This window comes from Ranitomeya imitator, chromosome 10 (assembly GCF_032444005.1).
Source record: "Ranitomeya imitator isolate aRanImi1 chromosome 10, aRanImi1.pri, whole genome shotgun sequence".
NCBI lineage: Eukaryota > Metazoa > Chordata > Amphibia > Anura > Dendrobatidae > Ranitomeya > Ranitomeya imitator.
In genome coordinates this window covers 122,362,228-122,382,835 of record NC_091291.1, presented here as the reverse complement: position 1 = coordinate 122,382,835, position 20,608 = coordinate 122,362,228, and the positions used below count along the sequence as shown (strand labels likewise).

The window sequence follows — 20,608 nt, the reverse complement described above, 5'->3', positions numbered from 1 at the left end:
GAACAATTTCAAAAGGGTGCCAACACCTTTGGCCATGACTATGTATATGCTAATTTATACACACATTTATTGAAATTTTTTCTGCATGTTTTATATTTATCTCCACTAGGTGGCATAAGATAATCAAAATCCCTTTGTGTGTTTGTAGTCACTTAATATCCAACAAGTTCTTGGACACAATGACATTAGATATTGTAGTTACTTTTCTTTTTAGTGATCATCAGTAAGCCCCGGCACCTGGGTCTGTTCTCTATAATCTGCATTTTTACCATGTCTGCGCCTATTCCAGGCCCTGCAATGCTCCTCTGGGAACGCACATAGGGCAGGGACTCTACCGCCCCCTATTGGAAGAAGCAATGGCCACTGCAGGTACAGTGGATCAGCGTTCCTCTGCATTTAATTGTGATCTTGTGGGATGGGCAGGGAGGAGCGCTGACCGCGTGTTGTGCTGGCCTTGGCCCAAGTCACGTAGCGAGGGTCGATATTGACTTTTAGGAATGCCGCCTCCGATCAGTGGTGCTTGGAAGTTATAATATAGGGGCGAACATAGTGTACTATTTCATAGGGAGCTACAATTCACCCCATTGTTAGTGCAGCGACAGTCTGGATTTTCTTTCTGAAATATGGGGTGGCTTTCTGGTCTACATGGGTGGTCCTCCACCTGTGAACGGTACTTGCTCCTACCCAAGATGGAAACATTAACTATAAATGGGACCAAGTACAAAAGGGTCCCAATCATATAGATGTCAGTCACCCACAGAACGGGCAGTCCATTCATCATCTCTTCAACTCCTTTTTGAATATCCCAATGATGGGAGTTGGGATTAGATATTTCAGTCACCAGCTCAGTGGGGGTCCCAGAAATCAGCCCCAAATGGACAGACCATGGCGGTGATACAGTGCTTATGTAGTGGTATGTCTCCTTTTAAAAAGGGACACTGTCACCTGAATTTGGAGGGAACAATCTTCAGCCATATAGGTGGGGTTTTCGGGTGTTTGATTCACCCTTTCCTTACCCGCCGGCTGCATGCTGGCTGCAACATTGGATTGAAGTTCATTCTCTGTCCTCCGTAGTACATGCCTGCGCAAGGAAATCTTGCCTTGCGCAGGCGTGTACTATGGAGGACAGAGAATGAACTTCAATCCAATATTGCAGCCAGCGGGTAAGGAAAGGGTGAATCAAACACCCGAAAACCCCGCCTCCAAGGCTGAAGATTGTTCCCTCCAAATTCAGGTGACAGAGTCCCTTTAAATTTCAGCTTGCACAGTGGCACCCCTCCAGGCTTTGCAGGGAACTGCAGCAGCACCTTTGCTTGAATAGTACCGTTGCTGCTCCCTGCACAGCCGGGGGGGCTCCGGATGCCGCCAGAGAAGTGACAGCACTATGGCAGCTCGGTCTCCTCGTTAGGGCTCAGTCAGACAGATTGAACCCCAGTACACAGACTGGCCGGCGGCTCCCAAGAACAGTGTGACAGCTATAAAGAAAGACATGAAGCCGTCACGGTTGCATCTGGAGAGACATTCTGATCTAGGGACTATTCATGCGATTTTTATAAAGTTTAAAGAAAAAAAGTGCAATAAAGAGCAAAAACCTAAGCCAAAATGGCCACAGAAAACGAGCCCCATACAGCAGCAGCACAGACCCCACATTTTTACATCCATAGACTCCTATGGCAGCGCATTAGACCACCACTCCATATAATCATGATACTGAGTCTCCGGAGCAGAGACCCCCCCCCCCCCACTTTGCAATACATGACAAATACAAGTCAAGATAAAAACATAAATACTTTATTGCACATATAAAAACTAATACGGGGCGGTCGGCCATTTATAGATTGTACAAGTGTCGGGAGCGGAGCCCATCCCCCTGTATGTGGAGCAGCGGGGGATGATCGCCGCTCACACGTGTGCACCAGACAATGGGTTTTGGCACAGCCGGCATCAACATTGGCAATAACACATAGGCTCCATTTCTGTAGGCACATCAACGCCGGTTCACACTTCTCATGGAGAAATAAAGGAACCCACGTCTCTAAAAACAGAAATGGAAGGAGCAATTAAAAGCAAAGACAAAGTCAACGATTTTATTTTTTGCCCCCCCGGTGATGGGTGCATTGTTCAGATGCCAGTAGTAAAAATTTCCCTGATATTCACTTGTTCCTTCGGTTTCCAAAAAAGAAGAGCCAAGAGCCCCTGGTTGCCAGATCCGATGGGGTTTGGCTTCTTACACTAGTCTTTGCTTCCACCCGATGAGACTGAATCGTGCAGCTGCTTGCGTGATTGTAGAGAAAAAAAAAACCCACACCCACAGGCTAAAAATTCTCCAAAATTACCCAGTCAGCGCCTGTCAGCGACTTGGCACAGGATCCGGATGTTGGATTTATTTAGAGCGGAGCAATCCGAGAGGAGCTCCTATCTGCAGAAAGCCAGGGCTCCTCCAGTTTGCCCTCCGGATCAGCTATAATCAACTCATGTCCATGTGTCGAGTCCACAGGGCACCCATAAAAAGAGTGCAAAATAGCAGGAGCTGGGGGGGGACCAACTATTTAGGCACTTGGCATAATAAACTTCCCGTGGGTCACGTTCAGACATGTCACTCAACATCGGCAACCAAGGAATAAAAAGAAAATTCATCTATAAAATACAGAGAAAAGTGCAGAAAGTTTCCCCAACTTTTGGTGGTGCACCCCAACCCATCAGACTATAAGGAGGCTAATCCCTACAGGTCCAGTGTGGCACTAAACCGCTTTATTCACACGCACGGTCACCGCATCCAGGCGCCACGACCGTAGAAAAAAAACGTCTCGTGAAATCCATTCGTCCCCAAGTCACGTACATAAGGCATCTTCCCAAGGCCACAGGTCACCACGGTGGAGGAGACCAGGTTGCTCAGTTTCTAGTGGTTCCTATGTCACCTTGACTGTAGAAGCCCCATGTATGGACTCCATGATGGCTGCAAAACGACTGCACAGGTCGTAGGGGGAGTGAGGTCGTATCTTCGGCGGCTCCTTTAAAATGACAACGTCGCTGGAACAGTCCAAGAGCCGTGGGAGAAACTGGCCGAGCCTGTGCTGTAGATTTTCTGTCGAGGCAAGAAAGTTACAGTCATCACCAAAAATATAGAAGAAGAAGGGTCTTCAGTGGAAGAAATCAACACATTTCTAATGGGTGGCAGGAATTTAAGGTCTGAGTAGTGAGTGCAACTGTACCATCAGGACTGGCTAACCATCTAATGTTTATTAGGACTTCGGGAGATGCCCTCCACCACAGGATGGTTAGGAGAGCCATCAGCCGCTGTCAATGGAAGTGGACAACATGGTCTCCAACATTAGAGATGGAGCCATAGTCGGGTCACTGAAGGCCTGTGTGAATCAGCGCCTATGCTGCTGTGATCACAGGACTTCAGCTGGTGCCGGAAAAGTTCAACTAGACCATTAAACATGGAGTCAAAAAAGCAAAAACGCACGGTAGTACACACAAGACCACTGCTTCATATCAACAGGAGGTAGGGCGCCCATGTTTCAGAAGCTAAATGGGGTTGCACGCCCCTTAATCTAGCACTATGGATAAGATGGCACAATACCCTTGTAAGATCAGTCCAAAATTCTTAAAAGCCTAAACACTTAGGAAAAAAAAAAAAATCTACACTGTTCACTGGACTCCGTACAAACGAGCACGCTTTTTAAGCCCCCCAAAAATAAAATTTTCATTGGTTCTTGTATCTGCCCGGACGATAGCGTTACCATGAAGGTACAGACAATTTGCCAGGTTGATGACACTCATTCATGGGGAATATATTTTTTGAGATGATGAATTTCTAGTTAAATGTGGTTGTAAACATGGCGGCGTACCGGGTGTCCTGGGCGGGGGGGGGCGCCGGGAACGTGGCTGGCATGGTGCAACGATAAAATAATACATATGAATTCTTCACTGTCTAATAAGTACTGCTCGGTGCTAATTTGTATCCTACCCGGCATGCCGGAGACTCTTATGTCTGGAATTCATTGCCGGCAGAGACAGATTTCTGACAGCCCATTAATCTCGCTTCGCACGGGCTTGGAGGGACAATGTGTATTCTAATGTGCCATAAACTGAAATCGTTATGCTTTAATCTTCCTTAGGAAGAGAAGAGTGGGGGCCGTCAGTCAATAAATATGCAGGGATGTTAAAAGTGACACGGGTTATTACTGCGTCAACCGCTCGTGCAGCTGAAAAAAGGGGGCGACGGCGGAGGGGGAACGGCACGGCGTGAAAGTCAAAGCAGCTAAAGGTCAAAGTTTTGTCTCTGCATCCTTAAGAATAACAAACATGCGAATTATAGATTATACAAGACCTTTTATTCCCAGGTAATCCCCTGAACTGACTAGTAAGTCCATCATTAGGGGGAAAAAAAAAAATAAAATAAACAGGTTCTCTGGCACCACTCACTTTTGGATGGGAGCAGAGCCAATGACTGCATGCATCCTGACATATGCACAAGTTCTATCAGCAAGTATTGTGCCAGCGTTCAATACACCTCTATGGAGGCAGCATCGCTCGCAGGAGTGAGCAGCACAAGGAAAACTGAGGGTGCAGCCAGACGGACTTTGATCGGACCACAACGCGCCATAACCTCTTTCTATGCAGCAGTCATGCTCGTATAAAAAGCCGCGACCGGTCCGTGCACTGCGTTCCGATCTGGTTCCAATTATGTCACATGTGTTGCACATAGAACTTCTTTTAAAAAAAATAAATAAATACAATTTGGAACATGCAAGCTTTTTTTTTTTTTTTAGATTAACAAAGCAGCGTTACAGTCGCCCACAGCCAGTCGGTGGTCTGGTGTTTCCCCATTTCAGGAACAAAGCAGACAATCCCTTTAAAAGGCCAAAGAACAACATTAGGAAGACTATGCCCTCCACCCAGCACCACGGTGGATCTGCACACATCAGTGATTTAAAACAAGAAGGTGAAGCTTTAGCTGCACTTACAGAAAACTTCTGACATGTCCAAGAAACACGCCATAAGTTTTGATTTTTTTTTCTCCCAGGTAGTCCAGATGGAGAGACCCCCCCCAACTAATCGCTGTCTCTCCTCGCTAGCAGAAGACCGGCTCAGATACTATTTATTTAATCCAACGTAATCTAGTGAAGAGAGACAGCAATGATTAGCAATGTATGTACACACAACGGAAAACAATGCTACAGAGTGGGCTGCACAGGAAAAAATGCAAAGGGCACGACCATCTCCCAGCTATGCATCAATGATCACAGGTCTGAAAGATGGACGGCGTTGATTCCCTCCGGAGCTGCGCTCATACACCAGGTCTGGGGTCAGGGAGAACTTTTAGGGCATTAAGTGTAATAATGAGTTGGTAAGGACAGTGAGCGACTAGTGTCTGGACGAGCGCCAGGTGTGCAGACAGATGGGCAATTTGGAGAAGAAACCCCCAAGTGCTCCGTGCCCGTGGGCAACTCAATTTCATTTCTCCGCCATGTTTGCTTCAGCGCAGGATGATTGTGGGCAGACGTTATATACTACATCCATAGTGTGTCATGTAGATGTACAAACAGCATAGCAGACGACTTGGCTGTAATCACGCATGCTCAAATCAGTCACGCATGCAGTTTACATACTATACATATTACAGAATAAGCAGCAGCCATAATCCTAACGGCACCATCCACATGGGGGTACAAAGGGGTCAAACTGATCTCTGAATCAAGCATATTGGGTGCAGTAAAATTGCATAACCCAAAATAGAGGCAGAACACCAAATCTTGTGTTTTGACAGAGCAGCCACTTCCTCACCTTCCTGTAAGACATTTGGCTGCAGCAGGAGCCTCCCCCCCACTACCTTTACTGCACTAGGGTTGATCTCCTGCCAATCAGATCTATCTACAGCCATGTTGTCTGCAGTTTCTTTTTTTTGCAACAATGACCGTTTCAGGGTCACATACAGCAATGCATTTATTTAATGAAACCCGGAATCTAAAAATTCAGGTTTTAAAGTTACGGTACTTATTTTCGATCACCAAGAATGAGCGTCACATGGGGAGCGGGGGACTCACCATCCATGTCCTGGATGAGGTACGAGCACCAGCTGCTCCGCATCTCCTCGACGGCGGCCAGGTCTTCTTCAGAGGCCTTGTTGCTGCCGATCAGGTGCACGCACGGGATGATCACATTGTTCATTATGCTGATGGCTTCGCAGATTTGATCTTCTACCCGACTCTCGAACAACGTAGATGCTTTTTTGCTTAAGTCCTTTAAAAAAAAAATAAATAAATAAATCTATATCCGATTACATTTGAAGACTTCCACATGCGAGGGGAGCGGATCCTTGACAAGAAGTTAGACTTTAGGGAATCCTAACATTTTAACCAACGGCCACTTAAGGATTAACAAATCCAGCGATGAAAATCCAGAGTAGGCGGTCATTTTCATTACAGATTTGTAAAATCCAGAGTGGAATAATGGAAATAAATAAAAATCTACTGTAGTAAAGAACAATTCCAAGGTACATTCAGTCATTGGAACAATATAAGACCGGACTGGGAAAAAAAAAATAATTCATTCAGCCCAGATGACGGACGGCATGTCAAAGACCAAACACGAACGCTTTCTCCAGCGTCTGTTTATTCCCTTCTTGTGGTATACAAGGATGATATGTAAAGACCACGTCAGGAGGACATGATGAAAGGGATACGTACGACGAGGCACCTCCGCCTGAACAGCCCCAGCAGTTTTTCGTCCATCCCGCGGTTGGCTCCGATGCTCAGGAGGGCGCTGTTACTTTGATAGGCGTACATCAGGTACACGAGGGCCTCCTGATATCTGGGGAGAAAGGAAGAGATCTTACTGCAGCTCAGACCCGGGCCAGGAGGGCGTCCATGAAAGGTCGAAACGACTCAGTTTTAGGAAATCTCACGAGTCCTGGTGTGAAACGCGTAGCTTCACGTATTGGATGTATATTTGGAGATGTTCATTTCTCTTAGTTTTGGAATAAAATTATATATTTTGTTACTTGCACTTCTGGCTGGAGGATTTTCCCAATGCCTATCGAAGGTTTTCAGCTACTTGTAGACAAGGAGTGTAGAGACCAGGAGTTACATGAACAGTCACTGGTTTCCTTTACCAATTTCTAAACTATTAGGGCCCTACATTATGTTTTAACACCCAACCCCCTGATAGTGGATACTAGGAGTGGTCTGATCATATAATTTCCCCTCTTGAAAATAAGCCAAACAAGTGTCCGCCATCGCTCTGACTTTAGAAGCCCCTGGTGATGGGCTGTTACTTTACTCCCTGTATAAACGCAGTACAACATGGCGGAGCCTCGTCTGAACGGAGTGGAGGTCGAGCAGCGCTGCATTCACCAAAAAGATGCTCCAAAAAAAAAAAAAAAAAAAATGTAAAAATAAATCTAGGTTCTTTGGGTGACAAAGGAATAACAAAACCCAGAACTATATACACTGCTCATAAAGATAAAGGGAACACAAATCCCACATCCTAGAAATCACTGAATGAAATATTCCAGTTGCAAATTTTTTTTCATCACATAGTGGAATGGGCTAAAAAAAAAAAAAAAAAATAAAAAAAGATCAATGTAAATCAAAACTAATATCCCATGGAGGTCTGGATTTGGAATGATGCTCAAAATCAAAGTAGAAATTAAAATTACAGGCTGATCCAACTTCGGTGGAAATACCTCAATACAAGGAAATGATGCTCAGTATTGTGTGTGGCCTCCACGTGCCTGTATGACCTCCCTACAATGCCTGGGCATGCTCCTGATGAGACGGCGGATGTTCTACTAAGGGATCTCCTCCCAGACCTGGATCAAAGCAGTCATTCAACTCCTGGACAGTCTGGTGCGTTGGTGGATGGAACAAGACATGATGTTCCAAATGTGCTCGATTGGATTCCGGTCTGGGGAACAGGCGGGCCAGTCCATAGCTTCAATGCCTTCATTGTGCAGGAACTGCTGACACTCCTGATGCATGACAATGCTAGGCCTCATGTGGCTGAAGGATCCCAGGGCCTAGTGCACCTGTAAATGGTCTCACAATGGGTCTGAAGATCTCATCCTGGTGCCTAATGGCAGTCAGGGTACCTCAGTCTAGCACATGGAGGGTTGTGCAGCCCTCCATCCAAAGAAATGCCTCCCCACACCATTACTGACCCACTGCCAAACCTGTCATGTCTGCCTCATGCTCAGTGTGAACCTGCTCTTATCGGTGAAAAGCACAGGGCACCAATGTCCAATCTTGTTCTCTGGCAAATGCCAGTCGCCCTGCGGTGTTGGGCTGTAAGCACAACACCTACTTGTGTAAGTCGGATCCTCATACCACCCTCATGGGGTCGGTTTCTGACAGTTTGGGCAGGCAAGGATGTTAGTGGCCTGCTTGAAGTCATTTTGCAGAGCTCTGGTACTGCTCCTCCTTGCACAAAGGAGGAGATAGCGGTCATGCTGCTGGGTTGTTACCCTCTTAGGCCCCCTCCATGTCTCCTGGCCCTTCTCCTGATATCTGCTCCATGCTCTGGACACTGCTGACAGACAGCTATCCTTCTTGCCACAGCTCGTATTGATGTGCCATCCTAGATGAGCTGCACTACCTGAGCAGCTTCTGTGGGATGTAGACACAGCCTCATGCTACTGTACCTCTAGAGGTGAGAGCAAGTGACTAAATGCAAAGGTGACCGAGACAGCCAAAAAGGATAACAGAAATTGTTGTTACCCCCTGCAGAACCACTCCTTTATAGGGGTTGTCTTGCTAATAACCTATCATTTCTACCCCTTGTCTGTTACATTTGGACAACAGCAGGAGACATGGATTCACAGTCAGTGTTGCTTCATAACTGGACAGGTTGATTTCACAGAAGTGTATTGACTTGGGAGTTACATTGGGTTGTGTAAGTGTTCCCTTTATTTTTTTTGAGCAGTGTAAATATGGTATTGCCACAACGATGATGATCCACAGAATAATACGCTTGTGTAGCAGAGCCAATAGTGCATAATTAGAAATGCAAAGAAAAAAAAAAAAAAAAAAACTTATTTCAGAGATTCCAAAATCAGTTTTGGCAGCGAGGGACCAAGTTCTCTCAAACCCAGTTTACAGACTAAGACGTAGCAATTTTGCAATCTAAGTTGAAATCTACTTAAAGCCCAAATCAAACTTTGGGTCACTTACTTCTTATTCTGGTAGAGCTCCAGTCCAGTCATCAGGAAGATCGACACCTTAAGGAACTGGTTGTAATCCTCGTGCCACTTCTGGATCAGGAGGGAGAGCAGTCACATTTGTTAAAAAAACAAACAAAAAAAAAAAAAACTACACACAACCCTGCTAAACAAATGTGTCACATTTCTGCAACAAAAACTGCACTGCTGATTTTCTGTGTATTGTGTGGATAGATCTGAACCAAAAGAACTTCTACTTCGACACCTCACCTGATAGTCCTTCATGTCCATGTCATTGGGCCCAATCTCTTTCAACTTTGCTTGAGCCATCTGCATAATGCTTATAGACCTGGAGAAACAAAACCACCAAGATGCCAAATGTGGAAGTAGCTACAGGAATCGCTATAGGGTGCCGGACCCCAGAAGAAAACCCAACGTGCTGCACCAAGTTACAGTAAATCCAGCTCCCCTTCCCAGTGACTCCAATGTTCCTACATTCACACAAAGTTGGAAAAGCCGTGCTCCTCACCGCTCATCATAGCTGAGGTTTCTATCCGCAAACTGCTCCAGTAGGGTTCTTTCTATGATGCGTTTGGGGGCTTGGTTCTGAAACAGGTAGACCAGCATGTGCTGCAGGCGGGGGTCTCTGGAAGGAGATGGCAGCTCTTTAGAAAGCTCGTGCAGTCTGGAATACTCCTCTCGGAAAGCCTGTGGAGATGGGACCATGTAAAAAAAAAAAAAAAAAAAAAAAAAAAAAGAGGGTCATCCCAAGAACTGGAAAATTAGGATTTAGTATCTGCAATCTTAGCCAATTCCAAAGAGTTTATTGCACACCATACATGCCAGAGGTGGCAGAAAGTGAAGACCATCCAGATCAGTTCTGGACACACCTGGTGCCATCAGAGCCTTCACAAGCCCTACACAGATTCAGCCTCATGTCCTCCCAACAGACCAGAGACACCGACTGTAAAAGGTCAACTGAAACAGTATCTTCTCCCTCGTGGGACCACCAGAGCTCTACAAACCCTTCTACAGCAGGTTTCTGGTCCACCTGGTTCTGAAAACTTCTCATGGCATCTGCTTCTGACAAGGTCCTGTAGTGTGACCAGTGCTAACAAACAAGCATCGTTAAGTTCCACCATTGGCGCCCTGGTCTCTGATAAGAGCAGGTTGACACTGACCATGTGACAGATGCAGAAGTCTGGAGACACCATGGAGAGCGTTAAGCTTCCTGCAATATCATCCCACAGGACGAGTTTGGTGGTGGGTCAGTGATGGTTGTGAGAAGCAAATCCTTGGAGGGTCACAAAAACGTCCACAATTTGTACCAGGATGAAACCCCCAGGCATTGTCAGACCTTACACTGGTGCAGTAGACCCTGGGGGGCTCCTCCTGGTGCTGGACCTCAGGGGCATTGATGCCATTGGCATAGTAAGCATCAGAGCACCCTACATCAAGTATGGACAGTCAAGAAGATCCATGAATCCAGGTTCTCTCCCATCACTATCTGAGGTGACAATCCAGATTAAGTTACACAAGACCAGAAGACCACTGATGAAAGAGGGTCTGTCACTGAGGACAACCCCACAGGCACCTGAAGAAATACAACCAAGCGAGGTCCTTTAAGCGTTGAGGAGGATGGATTATTCGGGGCCATGCAAGCAGTGACCGCAAACTGAACATCCTGTAGGGCCCATTGGACTAAATATGAATGTTTTAGTACATGAACGCCCCTAAACTGATTTTCGAAAAACAAAGTTTTTTTTTTTTTTAAAAGGAAAAAAGTAAAAAAGTGACCCGAATCATTTTAATGGAGAAATCAAAAAAGGTGTAGTGTCTTCTCCTGGATGAGGTGGACAGTAACTCGTACTAGTAGCTAAACCGACAGTGGAGGTCATTGGTTTCCCTTCCCCGCTGTCCTCATGAGCGAATGACGCGCCAATAGGAGCTGCGCGGCCGGTAGTTCGGGGGTCCACGAGCGGCTCGCACGCCGGTGTCTTTACCTCAGAGGTGCAGCCGCTTAATTACCACGAGCTGGGAATGAAAATGTCTGGATGAGAACGGATTTGGAAGCTCAAAAGTGAAGGCTTCTTTGAGGGCCGCAGACATAATCTGTTACTTTTTTTTTTTTTTCAGCGCTGGAAACCAATTTACGTCAAGCGCGGGATGAATCTGCACGGTGCAGCCTAAAATTATCTTGTTGGAACCCAAGCGGCTCTGCATATGCATGTGGCGACAGAAATAGATGTGAAAACCAGCTCCAAAACACATTTGCATGTTTTTTTTGCAGATGAACAATAGTGGCGCTGACAGTGCTCTTCACAGAACAAGAGCAGCTAAAGACGCCGAGCAAAGTAATCGCTTCAAGGTGGCACGAAGCCCACACAGGTGCCAGGCTACGCGCCCCCTACAGACCCCGACCGCCCACAGGCGGCCCCCTACTGGCATCTGCTCAGCTGGACCTTGCAAAAAACTTAACTAAGTGCCCCTGACATTCCAGCGCCACTGGTGTTACAGCGCTGATTTTTTAATTTTTCTCCATTTTTCGCACTCATTCATATTAAAGTGGTCCGCCATCTTATTGGAGCAGGGGGTGTATGGCTTCGTGCACATGGTGCAGAAATTTCTGCAATTTTTAGCAGAAAAAAAACAAAAACAAAAAAAAACAAAACAGTAAAATAGGTGCATTTTTTGTTCAGATTCTCACCCTCATTGGGATGGGAGAAATCTGCGGCAAAAAAAATGCTGAAAGAATCGACATTCTGCAGATTTAAGTCAAACAAAACAATAAGAGGGAGTGCAAAATAAATTATATATATATATTTTACACACACACACAAACACACATACGAACACATACAAACCTCCAAGGTCTTAAGGCTGTATTAACATGTGGCAGAAGGGGTGCCAAGTGACCACTGCAGTCGATCACAGATTGGCTGCAGTGGAGTGATCATGTCACACTTCCCGGCAGACAGTGATTTAAGGGCACACATTAGAAGAGCATTACAAGTTAAGAGTATAGGTTATTTTCTATTTACTATACCCCACCCTGAGCCTATTAGTTTGCATAGATCGAGAACCACTTCTGCAATTTCTCCTTTTGTAATTGCTCTGGTAGTTCGGCCGGCAGAGTCCACAACGTGAAGGTCCAAGTATGCAAATGCATTGGAGGAAACATCCTGGAGCACAGAAAGGAACGACCACGGAGCAATGGAGGATGGGAGAAGCCAGTGTGTTGGCGGCACGGCCAGCACATTACTCTGCCCCAGCACAATGGCAGCGTTATGTGCCACCGCCTGCAGCTTTGCTTTATATAGATCGATAATGTAGAGAATCCAATGATGTCCACCCAACCGTACATTAGCAGCTTCCCGACTTCTGTTTTGATTCTCAGAAGTTTGGAACATTCCCCCAGCTACTGTATCTATTCAGAGAAGCCTGGGCTGGATGCGCTCATCCTCTTCACCCCTTTTGGAGGACGTCAGTCTAATATGTCCAGGAACTGTACTGACTGAGCACCTTTAACCTCACACCGCCACCATTTTTGGTTGGCCATCAGCATTCTGCCAGCACTATAGGCACTGGAACTTCTCAATTGACCATAGACATTACTTTCGCCATTATCCAGCAGCTGGTCTGCACTGAACGTTGGCCTCAGCTCAAGTTTTATAGGTTTTTCTCAAGTTTCTTTATGGCAAAAAAATATTCAGTGTACCTTCCACCCCCTTGTAAGAGCAACAAGACCCATCTCCCACCCCCACATTATTTGTAATCAGTCTTGATGTCTCTGTAGACAGATTACACACAAGTGGACAGCAATTTGAAGACGTCCACTTCTGCATTTTTTTTTTTTTTTTTTAGTTTTGGCAGATTTTATTTAAAAAAACAAAAAAAACCTAAGTTTGTTGTTTTTTTTTTTTTTTTTTTTCAAAGATGCAATGGGTGTTAGGACAGTAGAATAGGGACGAGTGCACACGTTAGAGTTCACAGCAGCAAAGAGCTCAGATTTCACAGATTATTAGCACACGGCACAGCTCAGAATACCTTCACAAGCCCGGCTTCAGGCCCATCTCGATCAAAGACCTGGCGGGCTTGAAGTATGGCCAGGATGACACCTTGCATGGCGGGGCACAGCATCATCTAGCGTCGCAGACGAATGAGGAGAGAAAAGTGTCAGGGTGACAAACCAAAGAAAAGTAGAAAAAAAAAAAAAAAAAAAAACACGACTTGGAGAAACATTAGTCCCATCCCAGAACGAGCCGCTATGTTCTCCGAAGTGTCATCATTACCAGTTACAGAATGTACGTGCCGAGCATTGGCGCTACATGGCCGGCCCTACGCCTCTACCTCCTCGTTATATCCATCAGCGTCGGCTCTAACCAGTATCTTTCCCACTGTGGGAATCTCCACTTCGGAGATCTGGGAGCTGGGCTGCGGCTCCTTCTCCCCCGTCTGATCGCAGAGCGTGGGTTCGGGCTCACCGGCCTCCTCTGGCTCAGGATCGGACGGCTGGGACAGCGGCACAACAAGAAAAAAAAAAAATAGATAGGGACAGATAGGAAAAGGGTTAAGAAAAGAAGATTGCATAAAGACAAGACAGAAGTCGCATTATCTATCCCGTATGACAACTTGCTGACGGCGGGCCAGCCACTTATGTCAGATGTGCATAGCACCCCCATTCTCAGGAGGCCCCCGTTTAAGTCGAATGTGATGACAAATCAAACAAACTCCCCGCTAGACCAACATGGCGAACACTGACCGATTCCAGATTTTAAAATGCATGCACATCTCATGCTCAAAAAAAAAAAAAAAAAAAAAAAAAAAAAAAAAAAAACAGCACACGTTGGCCTCATCTTGCAGCCTCTCTACAGAGCGCACCAATCTAATTACCAACTCGTAATAACCCCGTTACCTAGAGAAGGTGATAAATGCTTGATCCCTGGGGTTATGAACATGACACTGGTGGTCCTAGATCCCCTTTGTGGATCACGTGCGATGACCGCTCCATTCACAGTCTAAACTTTGACTGGTGACATGCTCACTATGGCTCCATGCACTAGGGACCGTTTTTCCTTGGGATCTGGTGGTTACACCCAAGCAATCATACTTAGATCTATGTTTAAAGTGGTTATCCTAGATCTGGATTTCCCTCCAACGTGTCAAGACCGCTACCAACTGCCTGTTCTGTGACCACCTCTCCTGGCTCAGGTGGCAACTCTTCAGCTTCCACTGACCTCACGTTAGAGCAGATCTTCCACTTCAGCAGTGACACTGACAAACCAGACCAGGTGTCCAGTTGACAGAGCAGAGAAGTAGCTGCCCAGTTGACATGACCAGAAACATCGCCAGTTTGTGCTTAAAAAAAAGTGAGAAGGTAGCGAGAGAGGCCTCGTCCCAATGGAGTGGCCACTGTATGTTCAAGTAGATGCTCCGTGCATCGTCTATGGGACTCTTTCTCAGAATGAAGGAGCCCATGGCACCCGGCATAAGTGCCAGATTGTGCATGGTTCATGGCAGGCATCAGCACTGCCCAGTGACCTGATGCATATGGTGCAGGACACCGCCATGAAAATACACACCACCCAACTACTCCAAGACAGGAGCTCAAGAGTTAATTTACCTCTTCTAGTGCCGCTTCTACCCCGTTTTTCTTATAGCAGTCGGCAGTTTTTTTTATGGCAAGGTCAGTCTGATCTCTGATGCTCATGGAGGACGTCAACAAGGTTTGGCGATACTCCTCATTCAACTGCGTCGAGCCTGCAAGGATAGGAGAGTAAATTAAAGACTTCATACAATTCATTTTTTTCCCCCTAGTATATGAAGCTCAGCCTGGTCATGAGGCCCCAATACTAAGGGGTGACTGACATCTTCCAAATTGGAGAAGTACTGCAGCTCCTTAATAGTTCTTCCCAGGAACCCTCTATGAAACCATCATTGAGCTGCTACTTCCTGCACGATCGGTGGCCACTGCAGGAAAAACTTATAATAAAGGAGGGCAGTGTGTTAAATGACAGCTGCATTTTTTTTTTATGGAATCAAATATTCCGCAAATCTTCACAAAAGGTGCTGCCATTATACTTTGGAGGGGGATTTACCACCGGACAGGGTGTCCTCTTCACAAGTGAGCGGCGGCTCCATTTGTGGGATCTTACAGGAGTGGGCCTCCTCCCATTCCGCCACCTCCTGGTCGAACCTTAGGTTCTCATCTCTAATCCAGCGGGAAAAGCCTCCAGGAAGATTGCGGATTTTATCTTCCAGTTGTCCAGTTTCAAGGTCTTCAAAAAAATAAATAAAATGGTTAAGTAGAATTACAACCTTACTGGATGTCAAGCTGCCCATTCACGTGGACGGACCCTTCAATGCTGGGGGTTTGCTGAGCTATGGAATGTGTAATATGGGGTCCCCCCTCCTCCATAGTAATATGTGCATGTCTGGAAGAGCAGAGAGGGCTAGGAGCAATCAAACCAATACAACAGGCGTTCACATGAATATTATTTATGGCAATTTTATGCATTTTACTTTTTTTTATCCTCTGCATTCTTTCATTTTGTAAGTCAGCGACTGGAGACTACCTAGGATTTCTTCCATACAAAGCACAGACATGTGGGATTCCTGCTCTTTCCTCTTATGCAAGCTCTTCTGTCTCCATCAAAGCCACAACAGAGGCATGGAGAGCATTACACAGCAGTACTGAGCAATGTAGATGCGAGTACAGCTCTGGGCCAAGATAAAATTTACTAAAAAAAAAAAAAAAAAAGAAGCAGGTCTCGGTCTGTTTTTGCCTCTCCCACCTTCCCCTTCCATAATCTTCAATATACAGCTGTAACCTGATCTCTCAGTGATGGTTACTTACCCTCAATGAGATAAGGTAGCTTATTATTTATGTACATGAGGCAGTAAGCGCTGGCATTTCGCACGCCTCCATAGGAGTCCCTTTTGAGCTCTTCCCAAGTGGCTTCTGTAACAGATATGTCATTGTACTTTAACCAGCAGTGCCTGGTATGGCTGTATATATATGTCCAGTAGTGCCCGGCGTTGGCCTGGCCTTCATGAACCAGCACTGCATGAAGCCTGTATGGAACCTAACCAAATAAAAGAAAAAAAAAAGATTTAACATCACAGCAATAATGTAAAGGACTTAGCCAGGACTATTTAACCTTAATTTGGGCTCAAGAACCAACAGGTGCCGATCTGTCGGTACTGAGAGATCAGGGACCGCTCCTGCTGACAGTTGGCTCCCCGCTGACTCAGCATGAGCTCAGGATATTATTTTGGGACGGACGGGATCTGAATGACGGGGTAATGACGCTGGTGGAACAGCAGGGCAAGATGACGGCATGCAGTCAGAAGCCTGTAAGTCCCAGGCCCTAGTGATAGTTCGTCATGTCCCCGCACGGTTTCTGCCGTATAAACCCACCACGTTTCCCGCTCTCACGCAGGCTGAATTCTCAGCTGTTTCCTGGCCACGCTTCATTGATTATTCCACAAAGAAACCCCCCCACCCATAGTGATCAAGCGACTAAACCACGACACCATATGTAACCTCTAGAAAGAGGGATATTCTGATAACGCCATGTTCACAGCCAAAGCCAGGAGAGGGTGAAAAATACACAAGTGGTGACGGGTTTCTATTAGACGTATCCGGATTAGGCCAAAGCCAGGAGTGGAACAAACACCGATGTAGAACATTCCCATGTGCTGCAATAGCAGACAACCTGCCCATATGGACGTTGCATGACAAGCAGAAGATATTTATTATTTATTTTATAAGTTTTGCCAACTAAGTTTTCTTCAACATTTTCTTTAAAAGAAAGATCTATTTAACACAAAAAAAAAAAAAGCAAAGAGGATCCATGTATCGTTACCTGTAATAGCTCCGGATCTTGGTAAGCCTCTTCAATGTTTTTGCGGATTTGGGCAATTGAATTCTGCAAGTCTTCAGAAAGAAGTAAAGAATATTAATGTTGCTGCAGACTGAGGAAGGGATGAGACAAGGGAGTTGGGACTCAGAGGGTTAAGCAGACGCTGCTCAGTTCTATATCCAGAGGGGAGTATGAGGCATGATTTCTGCAGGTAACAACCTTCTCCTACCCCAATTACATCACTTTCACAGATTTGGTACCTGGACAGGTGCGTGATACCTGCTGCTCGGGCACGAGGGGCTGGATTGGGATTTATCTTTTTTTTCTTTTAATGATACTAATTATGGTGCATGGATCAGTTGCACTAAGTGGCCCCATTCCTCTAAGGCCACGTGCACACGTGAAGTATTTGGTGCAGAAGTTTGCGCATCATCTGCAGCTCTTTGGAAGTAAACTGCTATGTAGAAGAGCGTTTTTTGCACTTTGCACGACTTTGGCGCAGGTATTTCCCCATTCCGCATCATAGAAATACAGCTTCTCATCAGACCGCACATGGCCAGATGCATGCACATGACGGAGCTGGTCTCCTGCCTTGTCTATGAATAAGAATAGCATGGGGCTGGCTTAGTTATTGAAAGGGCCACTCAGCCAGCCCCCCACATATCAGGCCAGCGTTTCCCCCATGTCTGCATACGACCAATGTGGAGCATGAGATGTGAAGTGAATGCCACGATCTTATGGGATGGTGGCCTAGTGACCATCCCATAACCAGAGGCTCATTTGACCCCCCTCACCTTGCATGTCCTGTTCGACCTCAGTTTTCCACCTCTGTAAGCAGACCTCCACAGACTGGAGCTCCTCCATGGTGATGGTCCGGGGAGCTGGAGAGTTGCCGGCTGCGGAGTGGCTTTGTTGAGAAGGTAATGAGGATGCCGTTTCTGTGGATGAGCCGTAGATTGTGGAGTCACTGTCCAACTGTTCATTGCAGGTGATGTCTATCAACCTGGACACAATACACACAAGACCCCAGAGTCAGGCTTAGATTCAACTAGAAATATCCTGTACAGTAAAAGTCAGACCCAAATCTCCACTGATTAGTGCAAAATAATGGTAAATGCTTCAGTACCATCAGGTATTCTACCCATTAACCTGGCATGCAAATGTAAAAAAAAAAAAACGCATGCCAGATTAAAGCATTTCCTACCGCCATAATTTGAAAGGACCTTGGGCATTGTCACTTTTAGTGCCCATCTCTGGAGGAAGGAGTTACATTTGGAGGGGTCATAACTTAATGGGAATAAATGGCCTGACTTATTGCACATAGTTGCCAAAGCCAGAAGAGAAGGAGTCTTCCTCCATGGGATGTCTCCAAACCTAATAAGGGGGCATCTCCTGACCATGGAACAGTAAAAGTACCGAGACCGTACAATATAACCATGAAGATTAACAGTATAAAAGATGGCCACTGATGGCGGATCCTGTGTGACGAGAGCGGAGCACGTTTTATTGTCGGAGACGATACAAACAACGTAACTCACATCTTGGCCCAAGAAAGAAATCCACATAAAACAAAAAGGAAAGAAGCTCAGGCTTTGTAATCCGCGTCGAATAGCATGGAGAAGATTGCTTTTGGCTGTGCGGCGCTTCATTTACAAGGTTAGCGCGAACATCTATTTTATAGCTTTGTACTTTACCGTAAATTAAATTACCCTTTTTCCTGTGGTTGAGTATCGCAGGAGCTGGAGTCGTCTGCTGAAAGCCCTGCGCTATCCATCGCCGCCGCAGCAGGGCTTCCTGCCGCAGACTTCGTGCTCGCGAACTCCAGCACGTAGCGAAGCATATCTGGGAGGGAGCAGTGGCTGCTGCCAGAGCCGTATTTTAGGTACCTGATAAACAGAATTCAGAGAAAAATTAGTGACCGAATACGGCCGGGACTAGAAGTTAGCGCGAGCCGCTAACCAAGGTCATAAGTGTACAAATGGTTCCCAGTTGTTCCATTGGACACCACAATGGCTGCAGGAAGTTCTACCTGTCCACAGCTTGCAGATTGGTGAGTATAACCACTAGGACAACCAGTGATCCCATGTGAACAATTACATTAAAGATTAAATGATTGCTAAAAAAAAGGGCTAGAGAGACTTTCCTAAAATACAGTTCCAAAAAGGAAAAAAATGGGCCAGAGGAAACTTTGACCAAGGTTTCAGATCTTAAAACCCAGCCTCTAACCTTGTGCCAAAAAAACCACAGCGCCATTGGGTTCTTCTAAGCAGCTGCCCAAGACTTTGCAAAGGAAAATGGTAGAGGCCCACAATGCAAGAGAAGGCTACAAGAAGATAAACCATTTTCAAGTTGCCCTTTCTTTGGTTTGCTGTTCCTGATACCTACCATAACTTAATTACTTTTGGGAGGTCAAGATGAGGTCTGGAAAACCAAGGAAAGTTTCAGTGAGCCGCTCACAGGATTACCAGAGAGGCAAATCAGAGCCCACGCTTGACTTAAAAGCTTCAGAAAGATTTAGCAGGCTCTGGAGTTGGGGTACATTGTTTTACTGTTCAGAGACACCTGCAGAAATATGGCCTTCATGGAAGAGTCATCAGAAGAAAACCTCTCCTCGTCCTCACCATAAAATTCAGAGTCAGAAGTATGCAAAACAACATCTAAACAAGCCTAATGCATTTTGGAAACAAAGTCCTGTGGACCGATGAGATTAAAATAGAACTCTTGGGCCAATCAAAGGCATGGGTGGAGAAAAAAGGGCACAGATTTTCAGGGAAAACAAACAAAAAACTTCAAGCAACCACTAAGCATGGGGATGGGTCAGTCATGCTTTGGGGTTGTGTTAGAGCCAGTGGCACGGGTACCATTTCACAGGTAGACGGACGAATGGATTCAATGAAAATTTCAACTAAATTCTTGATACAGACATAACCCCATCTGTAATAAAAGTGAAAAGAGGAAGAGCATGGCTTCTACAAGTGGATAATGTTCCTAAACACGTGAAAATCCAAAATAAAGGACTTCAAAAGGCGCAAGCTAAAAGTTTTACAATGGCCCTCACAGTCCCCTGACCTGAACATCATTGAAAGTGTTATGTACAAGCCCTCATCCATGAGAAGATGTGCCATCACCAAGAATGTGGTGACCAGGGCAGCAGTTGGGACATGTTTCACAGTATGGTTCTCATTTTTAGAAATCCAGTTACGGTAGTTTCCTCATCCTCTAGGGAGGATCCCACCAATCTGAATGTTTAGTGCAGGAAGGTTATTGATCTTTGCTTACCTTTCCAGCTTCTGATTGAGGAGATCGATGTCTTGAGCCAGTGTCTTGATCTCCTCCCGCTTCCTTCTAATCAGATCTTTATTTTTGAATAGGAACCTGAAAAAAAATAAAAGAGAGAGTAATCTCAGAACTTCAGAGGTAACCGAAAACTAGAAAAGATGGAAAGGAAAGGCGGTCCATGCAGATGTAACCCGAGGGACACATCTTATCCATGCTGGGTGTGCAAACCCGATAACCCTTCATAAACATGGCGATAATGCCAATATTTGTAGACCGTGTGTAGCCTGTGCCGGAAGTAGAA

General features: G+C 45.8%; 1 protein-coding gene across 2 annotated transcripts in view; it reads right to left on the bottom strand.

The window, feature by feature from the left end:
* Positions 1-1,769: 1,769 nt before the first annotated feature.
* Positions 1,770-20,608, bottom strand: part of USP28 (ubiquitin specific peptidase 28) — a 49,008-nt gene continuing 30,169 nt past the window's right edge. The window contains exons 13-27 of one of the 2 annotated variants that reach the window (XM_069742271.1): positions 20,308-20,403; positions 18,738-18,914; positions 17,823-18,031; positions 17,032-17,102; positions 16,020-16,248; positions 15,262-15,441; positions 14,787-14,923; positions 13,514-13,675; positions 13,211-13,306; positions 9,693-9,871; positions 9,434-9,512; positions 9,177-9,256; positions 6,696-6,819; positions 6,054-6,249; positions 1,770-3,085 (exon numbers count right to left, since the gene is read on the bottom strand). In XM_069742271.1, the coding sequence (XP_069598372.1) occupies positions 2,910-3,085; positions 6,054-6,249; positions 6,696-6,819; positions 9,177-9,256; positions 9,434-9,512; positions 9,693-9,871; positions 13,211-13,306; positions 13,514-13,675; positions 14,787-14,923; positions 15,262-15,441; positions 16,020-16,248; positions 17,032-17,102; positions 17,823-18,031; positions 18,738-18,914; positions 20,308-20,403 (2,191 nt within the window). In that variant the 3' untranslated portion in view covers positions 1,770-2,909. The remainder of the gene's footprint in view (positions 3,086-6,053; positions 6,250-6,695; positions 6,820-9,176; positions 9,257-9,433; positions 9,513-9,692; positions 9,872-13,210; positions 13,307-13,513; positions 13,676-14,786; positions 14,924-15,261; positions 15,442-16,019; positions 16,249-17,031; positions 17,103-17,822; positions 18,032-18,737; positions 18,915-20,307; positions 20,404-20,608) is intronic. The other variant, XM_069742272.1, reaches the window with a different exon arrangement.